The 14,213-nt window shown below is 43.7% G+C and overlaps 1 protein-coding gene across 4 annotated transcripts in view; it reads right to left on the reverse strand.

Annotated features, from left to right (window-relative positions):
- Nucleotides 1–435: 435 nt before the first annotated feature.
- scrib (scribble planar cell polarity protein) overlaps nt 436–14,213 on the reverse strand; it is an 80,085-nt gene continuing 66,307 nt past the window's right edge. Inside the window, exons 35-46 of one of the 4 annotated variants that reach the window (XM_085286872.1) lie at nt 13,614–13,664; nt 13,229–13,393; nt 11,447–11,606; nt 11,161–11,356; nt 10,989–11,078; nt 10,621–10,803; nt 9,894–10,046; nt 9,119–9,258; nt 8,974–9,011; nt 8,379–8,453; nt 6,326–6,383; nt 436–2,450 (exon numbers count right to left, since the gene is read on the reverse strand). In XM_085286872.1, coding sequence (XP_085142998.1) covers nt 2,323–2,450; nt 6,326–6,383; nt 8,379–8,453; nt 8,974–9,011; nt 9,119–9,258; nt 9,894–10,046; nt 10,621–10,803; nt 10,989–11,078; nt 11,161–11,356; nt 11,447–11,606; nt 13,229–13,393; nt 13,614–13,664 — 1,437 coding nt within the window. In that variant the 3' untranslated portion in view covers nt 436–2,322. The other 3 variants (XM_085286874.1, XM_085286876.1, XM_085286873.1) reach the window with 3 other exon arrangements.

Below are 14,213 nucleotides of genomic sequence, written 5' to 3' on the forward strand. Positions count from 1 at the left end.
ATCTCTGGCTGTCTGCCACAGCCATCTTTATCCCGTCTTCCTCCCATCACCCCAGCTGGTCATGGCCCCTCCCTGAGCCAGGTTCTGGCAGAGGTGTCTTCCTGTTAAAATGGAGTTTTTTCTTCACGTTATCACCAATTGTTTGGTCATAGGGGAGCGTTGATTTTTAAGGTTTTCTCTGGATTATTGCAAGGTCTTTACCTTACAATATAAAGCACCTTGATATCACTGCTGTTGTAGTTTGGTGATATATAAATAAAGCTGAAAATTTGGCCATCATCTCTCACAAGCCGTGCCCTCTACTTTATGGTTCTGCTCATGTCTCATATGTTTTCCTAACATCATTACACATTTTAGTGTCTTGCAGCCTCTTGCCTGTTCTTTGTTCTTCTTGTATGTTAACCCAGCACACAACACACGACAGAGTCAGTCAGCTTTTTACATGGAAAGTAAAATTTATTATTCCTGAACCACAAAATAGACTTCTTTGGTTGTACAAATTCACTAGTTACAGTCTTGTATGAGCTATAACCCTCAACCCTAGGACATGAGACCCTTTTCCCCTCCAGCCTATTGGCAAGTAAAAGCCCCCGAAGAGAACTCAAGACGAAAAGAATTAAACACAGAAACTCGAAACACTGCATCAAAAATGTAGTGAACCCCATCTGGAAAAAAAGTTTTATCTACTAAAAGATTTTTTTTAAAGATATTAGCTGTTGCGAATGTTATCAAACTGAATTTCAGTCAGTGAGAGCAACACGGAAAGCTTTAATTAGAAGACACTACATTAAATTAACACAAAATGCTACGATGCTGTGATTCTGCAGAAATACCCGTCACTGACACTGTGTCGAGCTGTAAGCTGAAGAGTCTGAGTGAGATCCATGTCTTGAGAGGGACTAACCGGTTCTGCCTCTCAGGCCTCTCCCATTAGCAAACCAATATACATGCAGAGAGCATCCCAGCGCCAAGCCTGCCTGAACCCAGATGCATCAGCAGTCCACGTGTTTAGTGTAGGTCCAAGACTGGCTCAGTTTCACACCCCAAATTTTGCTTTTCCTCTCAGTATTTGTACATTATTCACACGATAAATGATTTTCAGTGGCGTCAGATTTAAATTAACCATAGACAGAAAAAAAACAAACAACAAAAAAATAAAAACAACAAAAACACACACCTGCTACCTTCACATCACTGTGGCAAACCTCATAACGCAAGGAAAGTGGTGATTCACATTGATTTAAAAAAACAAACAACTATTACCCTTAACAGGGCAGGATAAGTACCATTAATATTAAAATGATGCCAAAATGCATGCTCCCAAACTGCCTGCTCCATGCTGCTTCCTCCATTGTAGTCAGTCATACTCTCTACAGAGGAATGTGACATTGCTAAAGGTCCTGTGAAGTGGATTTGAAACAACTTAGGCAATTGAATTTGTAAATATGGCTGTCGCGAACAAAACTGATGAGTTAAAAGCGAACATAAAATGAAGTGATATGCAAATAATGGGCTGAAAGCTGTGATTTTGTGACTCATTAACAGATGGCGAGTCGCATTATCAGCTGGCCTCCAGGCCGGGATAGGGTGAAGGAATAAGTTCTTTAAAAGGCGGACCAGTGGCAGTGCAAAAATGATATGTACTCTTTTAAAAAAAAAAAAAAATAAAAAAAAAAAAAAGCTCACCACATTTTGTGACAGTGAAGGTAGCAGGATGTTCCCTACTCGTTTAATATACATATATGTGTGTATGTATATATATACACATACACACTCCTGTCGGCCGAAGAAAACACTGAAAGCCTATGAATGTCTCTCAAGAAGTTAGTATAGCTATGACCCATTTCTTTTCTGCGTTTGTCTTCCAGTATGTTTTGTTTAAAAGCATCAAAAATCACTGAAGGCTTAGAAATTAAAATTTAAAAAACCCCTAAAAGCTTTGATCTCTAGTTAAAATAGATCTGATTCTACGAGGCAAACTGAATGCTAAATGGAAAGAAATAAAAAAATAAGTAGCAACCCTAGCTAACAACGCTAGCGCTTTCTTGCCGCTGAGGGGCCGTCGAGCAACTGGCCCTCAGACTGGAAAGGCAAGACTGGCACGCGGGCTCTAAGTGTCTGTGTGGCAACTATCAGCGTCGCAGACTTTACAGTGGTTACATACGGCAGAGTAAATCTCGCTCTACTGACAGCATGTGTAGTGTTTGGTGAATCTGCACCTCCTGTGGACGCACGCCCCTCTGAGGCCAGTGCTCCACAGTGTTTGTGAAGTTGTGTATGTTTGCGTGACGTCTGCAGGGTTTTTCTTCAGTGGGTGAGGTGTTATGTGGGCACAGCGGTTTCCAGGCTGCGGCGGCCCTGCCTCAGTTTGCGCTTGTTGCTGTACAGAGCCATCTCCTCCAGGGCGGAGGTGGCAGGCAGCGGGGTGACGTCGGGGCTCGCGGCGGTTCCTGGGAGGGGAAAAAAGAAAAGAGAGAGAAAATGCATTTGAGCTGCTGCAATTTCTCATCTTTTCTTGTGACAGTATCTGCTGCAGAAAAGATCAGAGCGACAGGACAGAAGATCCCTGTGAATCCCGTGACCCTGCGAGAGACACCCCACATTTAGAGCAGCAGCTGGAAACGAGCAGGAAACAGATGCGTCCAGTTTCTGTGCTAAACTCAAACCAATGACTTCAGTATTTCTTAAGTGTTTTCACTGCCAAGTCCTTGTTTTAAACATCCCTTCACTTCTCTACTATAGTGACTGGTCCTGCTGATCATGTAAATTAAAAACAAACAAACAAAGGAAGCACATAACCATCATGTAGCTGAGTTTTTACATGTGTGCATCTGCAGGGCAAAGAGGTAGGCCAAAGCTTTGCTGAGCCAGCTGAGCAGGAGAATAAAAGCAATGAACACAGTTGTGGTGAGATGTTTACGTACACTCGTCGTGGGCGTAAATGTCGTAGTAGTTTCAGGTGGTTTCTTTGAACTTCTTTTTTTGCAAGGTGGAATGATCGTATAGGTCCAACAATTAGTCTTTTAAATTGACAAGGCAGGGTCACTTCTAGTTAGTCATCATGACTAAGTGCTGCTGGTAGTTTCTCTTTGCAGAATAAAAAGCTTGTTTGACAGCACTCATTGGATTGACACATACTAACACTGGAGACCCAAACCAGCACCAGTGTCCACAGTGAAGCCGGTTTTAAATCGCCATGGACCGAGTGGGTGCCGACCGCGAAAGAAGCCCCTGCTCCAAAATCGACACCTTCAAACTCGACTCAAATTTGGAGTTGCCCTCTTGGACAAACCAAATGCCTTCTGGAGAAAAGTTTGATGGCCAGTCGAGACAAAGACTGAGCTATTTGTCCACAATAATAAGAGGAGTAAATGTGCAGCTTTCAGCCGTCGAGTATGGTGGTGGTAGCATTATGCTCTGGGGCTGTTTTGCTACTGGTGGTACTGGTACATTGCACAAAGTGGATGGAATAGGATAAAACTTGGATGTTCCAGCAGGACAATGATCCCGATCCACAACTGATTTAGGAGTGGATAAAGGCAGCTAACATTAAATTTCTCGAAACGGCCTAACCCAGGCTCGGCCAACGCCAGGCCTCGAGGGACGGTGTCCTGCAGGTTTTAGATCTCACCCTGGGTCTACACACCTGAATCAAATGAGTATTTCATTACCAGGCCTCTGGAGAACTTTAAGACATGTTGAGGAGGTAATTTAGCCATTTAAATCAGCTGTGATGAATTAAGGACACATCTAAAACCTGCAGGACACCGGCCCCCGAGGCCTGGGTTTGGACACCACTGGCCTACCCAAAGACCTGACCGCAATCCTGCTTTTAAAGCCAGGTTAAAGCCAGAAACAAACCAATTTACCAAACAATTCAAAGAGTGGTCAAATAAGGGACATTTAACCAAATATTAGTGGTTATATTATATCTATGTATACATTTCACCCTGTGTGGACTAGAAAAAAGGCTAAATAAATTCAAACTTATGCACCCGGTTCTTGTTTTTTAAAGTAATTAAAGATAGATGCGATCATTCCACCCCAGAAAAAAAAAAAAAACAGTTCAAAGAAATAATTATAAACCTAAATTACCAAGACACTCATGGCCATGATGACCGTAAACTTCTGACCACAACTGTACTTACTCAGTTTTAATAAGCAAATCATGCTTTCAAAATAAAGCGAATAAGTTTCTGATTAGATTTTAGCGCACACATGTGGTTTCTCTGGTGCACGTCTTTATATTTAAAACAAATCCATGCACAAATCAAAGGACTGTGGTTAAACTGATCCTTTACACATAAAACGTCCCTTTGAATCAGTAGCTGCTTCCTGTCTGGTGGGGAGCAGATGGCAAAGCAAACCCAGGTGGACACACCCATCTTATACCCAAACCCCCAACTGTGCCACACAAACAGCAGGTTAGAGTGTAAATGTACAACCCGACACACACCCCGACAAACGCTCCTCGCATACACACACACACACACACACACACACACACACACACACACACACACAGAGCGACAAACACATGCACACAGGATCCTACCAATAGGAGCCGCTTATCCCAGGTAGGCACCTGAATCAAAGGGGATAGAAGAGGTTGAGGTACAACTTCCTTTTCCTATCACTTCACCTGTTTGTGAAGCTTTTTTTAATTTTGATTTTTAAGTGAAACCAAAAAATAAAATAAAATAAAATAAAATAAAATAAAAGCAGGAGTGTATACTCCATCTGTACCAGAAACCATTATTTGTTCTACACATGTGAGAAGTTTCCTGCCACGTTTTCTTGGCGGTGTTGGATTAAAATGACTGTACTATCATTATGTGACATCAGAATATTACGGTCACATCTAGGGATGGGTATAGTTTAGGTTTTATCCGATACCGGTGCCAAACCGGTACTTTTGAAACGGTGCCGGTGCTTAAAGAATGGAGAACACAAAATTGGTCCAAAAACCTCTCATGTTCAGCTGGTTTTTTGTAAAAAGATAACAATGTTAGCCTTTTCTGCAGCTATGGGGCATATATGGTATCACTCTTGGCTGGAAGCAGTGCTTAAACAATGGAAAAAACACAAACTTTGTCCAAAAACCTCTCATGTTTAACTGTTTCCCACTTTTTCTTTGGTCATTTTAGCCTTTTAGGCCAGGGTGAAGGGAGTATCTGCCATCAAACAAGAAGACAGCCGCATGTAGCTATGATGATGTTTGCTAGTTCACCTTACATGCATTAATGTAATAACGTGGTTAGCCTACTCAACGTAAATTACACACGAACAACATTAAGCTACTCACGCAGAGAAGAACGGCTGCTGCTGCCGTCATCATCCGTCATCATTTCTGCTACACTGGCAGGGCTACGGGCCAGGACTCTCCTCTTCGGGTTTTTGGGGGATGTTGCTAACTCCGGGTCCGATAACAGGCAACCCACGCACAGTAGATGTGCTCGGTGTGAGGTCTCGCTGCAAGCTATCAAATACGGCGCATTTCTCGGCTTTAAAAAAAAAAAAAAAAACGCTATGCGTCGCCAGGTGTTTCATCAGATTTGAGGTGTTACCTCCTTTGCACAGTATCACAGTATCAGCTTAAAGCACTTGTTGCAGGCTGCTGAGTTTGCATATTTTGCTGTGAAGTACAGCCAGACTTTTGACCGCTTCGCCTTGGACATTTTTAATCTGTAGCTCTGCTCTAAAAGAACGTACGTACCTGGCCCCGCCCACTATCCTCGGAAACGTAAAATGATTGGCTAGAATCTAAAGTGTATCACAGCTCAGGAAAAAAAAGCACCGAAATGTGCGCTGCTTTTCGGTCTGGTTACTACCGTTTATGTCAGAACACCGGTACCCATCCCTAGTCACATCAATATCTTTGTTATACAGAAATAAAAACTATATATTTTGCTTGATACCTCAAAGAAGTCTGCTTTTATCTTACAGCTGATTTCTTACTGTGGCTCAATACACTGGTTAGGCAGCTTGTTTCTGACACTGAAAACAATCATTTTGTGTTTCATAAGTAAAAGTTTGGAGTTATTGTTTCAATATTTTTACTTATTTGAAGTTATTTTCTAAAATTTTAGCTTTCTTCTTAGAAGTAAATCCAAAGACGAGACTTTTTAAAATCTTGTTATCTGCCAAATTTTTTTGACATAAGCTCTTTTTTTCATTGTTTATCAGCAAGAATTCCCGCTACTACAGTAGTTGCACTCTGTGTCAAAGCCTTTTATTTTGAAAGTCAGAAACAGGAAGAAGCCCATGCATACAAATAAATGAGGTTTCTGGTACAGTTCAGGGCATAACAATCAGCACCACGTACCTGGGTTACTGGAGCCGTCATCAATGAACTTTAAGTCTGTGTCAGTTGTGTCTGGGGACTGAAAGAAATAAAAAGAGACTCTTATTAACAGGGACTGACTCTGGGGTTTAATAGCGTGTAGCCCAGGGGAAGCCTTCACCAGGTGAGTAGTGGGGCTGGCAAGGTAGGAGACTGTCAGGAAACATGTCAGCTGCTCTCTGCAGTTTAGCAGGCAGCACTGAAGCTCCTAATCTGTCAGAGCCACAAAGCCAGAGTACATCTACTCAACTACTCCCCCCAGGAGAAACGGGCGTGTTAAAGAAGAGGGCGCCGATTAAGTCATTGGCGTCGAGGTTTCTTGTGTCAGGTGGACACACCCACAAAAGAGAGGACAAACAGAGAAACAGCACTAATGCATCGATGCACAACGGGGAAAAAACAAAGAAAAAAAACAAGCAGAACTGTAAGGAGTCATCTGTTGCTTAATTTGAATTAAATTGATCATGCTTGGAAGTGAATTATCTATTTATTCACTCTACACAAAGAATTTAATGTGTCACTCAACTGAAGCCGACACACATGACAGGCTCAGACGTTTTTCAGATGATGCACAAACACAGACTTAGCTGTGGTTGGAGTTATTCCATGATACGAGCTGTGAAGGCTTCCCTTTATATCTCCACTCCACTTTAGGAGGCGGGGGACTCAACCAATCAGTGTACAACGCATTCTTCTGTTCGGCCGGATAATACGCTTGACTTAAATACAGCTGCGACGTAGACATCATGTAAATTTCATTTTAAAAGCTACTGAATTTGTCTGCAGGGATCGAAGACAGTATACACTGATCAGAGATAACATTATGATATAGAAGCAGGAAAGATGGGCAAATGTAAGGATTTGAGTTTGAAAGGACAAAATTTTGCTGGCTAACCGACTGGGTCAGAGGATCTCTAAAACTGCAGCTATTGTCGGGTGTTCCCAGTCTGCAAGGTCGTGGGCAGCAAAGTCTCACTGAGCACGTGGGGAGCATAGGCCTGTCAGATCCAACCCTCATCTGTGACATCTTGTTTCAAAAAAGGTAAAAATCATTGCCTGACACTTCAAAATTGGAATTTGCTTTATATTAAGTATATATATATTATATACTGCAGTGGAGGGTTCAGTTCACAGCCACTATAAAGTCAAGGAATAACTACAACTGCGAATAATTTGTTCTCTGTGAAGATTGAAGATAGGTTTGGAAACCCCCGAAGGCTTAAACGACCGTGCAGGAAACAAACAAACTGAAAATTTTTGTAATATCCATAAATATCCCAGAATCCCAGACAGCGGTGTCACAGACGACGGATATTCGACTCAGAAATAAACGACCACTTGCAAACAAGCGCTGCTGCTCCACCTCTACACCAAGATTCCCCTGCTTCTCCCCTCTCTTCCTCCATACGGGAGGAAATTAACTCTTCCCCAAACAGACGGATACAAACGGAACCGTTATCCTCTTGAGAGCACAGAAGATCAGCGGATGAGATGAGATGAGCGCAGATGAGAGGAAATGTCAAGAAGGACATGTCATTCTTCTGCATGATGTTCAACCCATGCGTGGAACAAGACAACTGATGGCAGTGAGTGTGAGAGTGAATAAGATACAGAGTTTTCCACCCAGGTTAGTGGGATCAAAGACCTCTCTGCATCCCAGCAGCTGCTGAGCGTTAATGTTTGCGACCGATTAGTTGGCTGCGAGATAGATAGATGTGAATGGATACAGCTAAAGATGCTGTTACATTTGTGAGTCACAGGTGTGAGGCAGGAAGGGAGGGAGGGAGGCTGATGTGGTGTGCTGTTATTTAGATTAAAAGTCCGCCTTCATTGTGCAGGTGAGAGTTAGTGAGCCACACCACGAATAGGAGAGAGAGCACGGATCGATGACTGAGCGACAACCTAGACTGCAGTCACAGGGAGGCCTCCGGATTAACAGAAACTAGACGGAAGAGGCAGCACGGGAAAGCCAGGGAAGGGAGGGAGGGAGGAGGAGGAGGCTTGATGCCTCCGGAGATCGGCATGCAGCCAATACCTGGATGTCGTATACGGGTTTGGAAGAAGGAATGGCAGCAAACTGTCGGTAGTCAAACTTCTTTGTTGACACGGACTAGAAGGATAGCAAACAGGAATGAGCAGAGGGAGAAGAGGGGAAATAAGGGAAACAAAAGAGAGGAAAATGGAGGAAGTGGGACAAAGTATAGAAAGGAGAAAACACAGCGGAAGAGGGGAAAAAGTCAGGGAATAAGAGGAAAAGACAGAATAAAATGGAAGAGGGAGAGTGGAGGGCAGAGAGGCAAATGGGTGATTTAAACAGCCAGCTGTGGCATTGATGGGAGAGCAGTGTGTGTGTTTTCAGCTCTGATTGGATAGAGTGGCAATGAGCAAGATGGTGGATTCATGTCAATGTATTTTGATGCAAATGTACCTCTTCCAGCTTGTGAACAAACGAGCCTGACGGTTTCCTTTATTCAATTAAATCACACTGTAAAGTAAGTGTTACAGCTTTTTTTTTTTTTTTAAATATTATGATGACTCAAGCTCTCCAAGTCAGTACAAACTAGCAAGTGGGGGAAAAAACAACAATTAAATCAGTCAATAAGAAACTGAAATTCAGGATTAAATCTTACCAGCCTGCCGGGCGAGGTTAATCCTCGAGGACTGAGCTCTGCTAAACAGACAAAGAAATGTACTTGAGCAGGTAGAAAAAAAGGGTGGAAATGAGCTTTTTAGGTGAAAAGACAAACACAGTTTCCTTTAGCAGCAGCTTCTTACCCTCCATAGGAGTGGGAGAGGGTGTTGGTGCAGGCGAGGGTGACTCTGTCAGTTGATCTAGTGTCCCACGTTTCTTCCCGTCCCGAGACTTGGCGATGACCATCTGAGCCTTCAGTGCATCCTGCTCCAGAGACTTCATTCTGCAGGAGGAACGACCGCAATCAAAAAAATATTCAAAGGCATTTAATAAAGTCCAACTTTTACAGAAATAGGGAGACAAAAAACTGACACCGTCTCTCTCTCACACACATATATGCACACCACTACGGGTGGGTGCAGGCCAATCACTGCTATTTTTGGGGTGTTCCTTGTCCTGGTTTGCTGGGATTAAAAAAAATAAAATAAAATAAATGTAATTTCAAAGCAAAAATTAAGGATGCACTCCAGGAAAAGGGACCACCTACTGCTAGTAGGCGTACCCTCAGCTCACAGAAAGCTTGCGTACTTACTGCGGATCGCGTGTTAGTAACAGTACAAAAAGAACAGCAAGGCACAAATGAAAACGAAGAGTTCTGCAGAACGAGGGTGGAAGACAAGACAGAGAAAAGAAAAGAGAGGCGGGAACCAAAAGGAGCTGGAGATGGGAAACAGCAGAGACGTGCAGAAGCAGTACGGCACTGGAAAGGCAGCGGAAGCACTGTCAGTGTTGCTGCGAGTGCTTGCTTGGACCTTTCCGAACTCGGCCTCTAGCAAAGTACCCCAAATATCAAAGCACCCCAGCACAACCCCACGATGCCGTGCATCTGGCCCTGGCGGCCGGGGCCGAGGAGCAGACCTGAGCTGGGAGGCTGCAGAGGAGGAGGTAGAGGAGGAAGTGGGGGGCTGGGGTGCCGCGGCCGTGCCCTGAGATGCCCTCACTCGGGCCTGGTAGAGCCTCTTAGCCAGGTCCTGCTCATACTGCCTAACATCCTCCTCTAGGCCATAGGGCCTGTGCCCCACAAGGTCACAGAGAGAGGGAGGGAGTGGAATAAAAAAAGTGTACGCCAGGATGACGGAGGAATGTGGAGGACAGGAAGAAAGGCACACAGACAAAGAGAAGAAAACCAAAGAATGGAAGGTAAAACACCAATATAAGTAGGAGAGCCAGAAATGATAAATAAGACAATTTTTAGACACAGTAACAGTGAGACAGAGACAGACCACACACGCAGGATAGTCACTAAACTAAATCTACCGAGAATTTACGTTTGCTTTGACATAAAGTAACTTCTTGAAGCCTTTTATTTACTAGCTTGACAAACTGTAACAGGAAACGTGGGACAGAAGTGTCTCTAACCCTAAAGAATTTGCAACTATAAAAGTCTGGTCTGATCCTTGGTTTCCTTCGGTACGCATTTTTCTTTGCGTGTGGATGCTGCCGTCTTCCAAAGTTACCATCCAAGTTAAGTCTCCTGTTACTCAAAAACTGCTGAAATAAATCCACAAATCGAGGTTTAGCCCTGAAAGCATTACATTCTACTTATTTTATTATCCTTGCTTAACGTGTGGCATGGTTGTATTACCGTGCTGCCCTCCACATTGCTCTCTTCTCGGCTTCCAGGGCTCGTTTCTCTGCAGGGGACAGGTCCTTGTCAGGTGCCACGCCCAGCTCGGGGCTCTGCATACGAAGTCTCTCTTGGTGTCTGCGCTCTGCTTTGGCTGTTCGGATGGGAGCTGCTGACTCCCCGGGGTAGGCTGGGACGAGACTGATGGGATAGATGGGTGCAGTTAGTTTGGTTTCTAGGCTTTGAACTCTGAACCCACTCAGTCATCAGAGGGAGAAATTGAAAATTCTGCAGCTTAAACTGACCACCGCACTGGGAGGATGATGCGAGGAGTGTGATCAGTGGCTAACAGCAGGTAAACATGTTGTCCTGTGTGTTGTAATTACCCAGTCATTGAGTTGGGCCTCTGCTCCAGCCTGAAGCTGTCCTCCAATGAATTCCTCTGAGAGTCTCCCTTGCCATCTACTGAAGAAGGCCTTCATGCAAAACGAACAATTAGTCTTCAGTGTGCGGAAGAAAGTGTAAAGAAAAATAGATTCGTCTAACACAGCTTCTCACCCTGAGCTGTAGTTTGGCGGTGTGGAGCAGTGCTGCGATGGGGTGGACACCGGCTCCACTTTGTACTCCACTCCATCCAGCAACACCTTTCCGGTGGCCTTCATCTGTGCCACCTGCTTGGCCAGGTCCTCCTCATCCTCATCCTCGTCGTCATCATCCAGTAAGTACTCCCGCGCTCGCTGCTCAAACTTCCTCTCTGGTAACAGATTATCATGTAAACACACTCCACTGATTTGAACACATTCCTTAGCTGCATGTGGCTAAGAAGGACACTCAGGAAACAAACCTTCTTCCTCCCTCATCTTCTTGAGGTCATCCTCCCCGACGAGGGAGACTCGAGGCTTGGGTTTTTCTGGCGTCTGTTGCTTCACGTCGATCTCAAAGTACTTCTGTCTATCCCTGAAAGAGCGCTGCTCTGGGCTGTGCTTACCACCAAATACTGGGCTCTGTGGCATCAAAATCAGGACAAAATGAACAAAATTAGAAGCGATAAATGCTGAAATTAGAGCGCTTGCATTTTTCCCTACTGAAAAAGCAATTATATTATAATAACATTCGTATAGTGCTGCAGATTGAATGCTGAAGTCTGCACGAGTCAGCATTGTTGCACATCAGGTTCCTTCGTCTCTAAATCTATAAAGGTTTTTGGTTAGATGCTTGAAATAAGATGTCTGGTTAACGTCACAGTTCCACAGATTTTATTCTAAAATATACAACACCCCAGTAAATATCCCACAGAGAAGTGGCTAAATGAGACGACAAGAACTTTTAAAGTTATTACAATGAACACAGGAGGTTAGTGATTGTGGTGAAATTCAGGTCATGCAGCTGTGGTTTAGTTCTCTTCCACCCCGTGTTGGCACTTTAAGTTGTTGCAATTGCATTTATGCTTCAAAATCATAACAGTGGTGTCAACTTGTGGAAAATTATCCCGCTGAATAGGGCTGTTCGATATAACGATATATATCGGATGACGATATAAAAACGTCTATCGTTTCATTTTACGCTATCGTTTGTTTGGTGGTGTCGCAAAATAAACTTTTTACGGCAATATTTTTTCATCGTTTTGATGGTCACTGTAGTGGCTATATTCATTTCGTAAAGTTCTCTCTTTCTCTTATATTTAATATAACCACACTACGGACAGACAAGCGCCTGTTTTTATGCGTTGTCGTTAGCAACAACGACGGTAACAGCATCGCGTGTCCGCTTGTTTATGTTCCACATAAACCTTTCACAATAAAGCTCAAGATCCCGTTGAGGCTTTTCAAAATAAACTAAATCACGTGAAAGAGCAGATTATTTACGGATGAGAATTTTAAAAAAGCCGCCAGGTGCTAAAAATTAGACCTTAGACTCAAATGTTAGAACAGGCTTTTCCCCGCAGCACGCCGTGTAATAAATACTCACAAAGAAAACGGCGGCCGTTACAACTTATGTCAAAAAATGTATAGTTTCATGCATCGGTTAAAACACTCGACTCCAGCTACATGACGCGCAGCTGGAAACACTTCCCGCAAGTCGAGCTGCCCAAGATTCACAGAATTTACAGAAAATGTTACATTTTTGTGATTTATATCGTTATCAGATGATAGAATTCTTATATCGGGATATGATATTTTGGTCATATCGCACAGCCCTACTGCTGAACAGAACAAATGTTAGAGTTCGTTTTCTGTGATAACGCAAAAGCACAAGGAAAACAAAACAAACAAAAAAACAACAACTCTGGTGTCTGGGAAGATGTTAAATGCAGGATCATCTACACATAGAAAGTCCTCGCAGCACTAATTCCGACTAATTAAAGCTGCAGAGACATTCGCAAGAAGGTCAAAAGATGTCGTTAAAGATGCAAGAAAAGCATCTCAGACCAAGGAGGACGAAAAAAGAACAGCCATAAAATATTACCCAGCACCATTAAGCTGCATCACATCAAATAACTGACGCTCCCAATTCCTGACAGAAGTAGCATAGTTGTCTCCAACCTGTAGGAGCACAGACCCCACCACCGGTCAAGCCAAGCACATGAGCACAGGGATGCTCTAGCTGTGTTGGAGGCGGTGGGTACCTGCAGGTCCATGGAAGGCGTGGAGCGGCGCGGCACTGCTGCAAAGCTCATATACTCACGACGGTCTGATAAGAGGGGTTGCCGAGGGGAGACCTTGCCGGTCAGACCCTCGCCAGCTCCCTCCCGACCATCGGTGTCATCAAACACCTCGTTGTTCAAATCAGGCTGAAAAGGCCACACAGGTCATCACCAGATGATCAGTGCAGCACGCTTTGAGCAGATGTGCAAAGCTACAGCTTCAATACTCACATCTTAAACACCATATTGACCCAAATATAATGAAACTGTAGAGGGGGACTTTTAGAAACTAAATGTCTAGAAACAACTGCTGTCTTTATTTTCTGGTCAACGTGGTACAGCAGACACCTGTGATATGTTTACTCACCTCTGGAGAAGGTTGCTTTGGTTGGAAGTTGTTCCTTGTGCCATAAAGGTCCTGTTGGTAGTGCAAGAAATGAGTGTTAGCAACATGAAGGACACAAAAATGACTCAGGACTGAAATGACTACAGAGGACAGGCAGACCGATTAACAGATACACAGGACGTACAGGAGTCAGCACACCCCCCTGCAATATCACGTCAAATGATTGAAAAGTGTAACTACATTGCTAATAAGATGAACAATGAAAAACAAACACAGTAGAGTGTGATCGCTGAGACAGAACTCAGCACACCTGGGATTTTTAAGGAAGTGAAAACCTTGTTGTCCACTTTGATCACAAGGTGATGCCACAGGTTGCCTCCCACTAGGCCCTGGTGGGAGGCAACTTGTCTCCAGAACAATTGCTATAGTCACAAAGTCTGGTGAAGGTTTGCAAATAACTGTCAGCCGATTTCTAAATACAGACAGAAACTACAGAAAATGTTTTATAAAAATCCCACGATCGTGTACATTTGTACATTTAACAGTTCAACTGAGTACTGAACAGCAGCCTTATAACTGCGTTCAATGTGTGCTCTTTTGTTGACATTTAGTGTTTGCATG

This window comes from Mchenga conophoros, linkage group LG9 (assembly GCF_057382185.1).
Source record: "Mchenga conophoros isolate Kocher_MC1m ecotype Shallow Benthic linkage group LG9, M_conophoros_male_GT1.1, whole genome shotgun sequence".
Lineage (NCBI taxonomy): Eukaryota > Metazoa > Chordata > Actinopteri > Cichliformes > Cichlidae > Mchenga > Mchenga conophoros.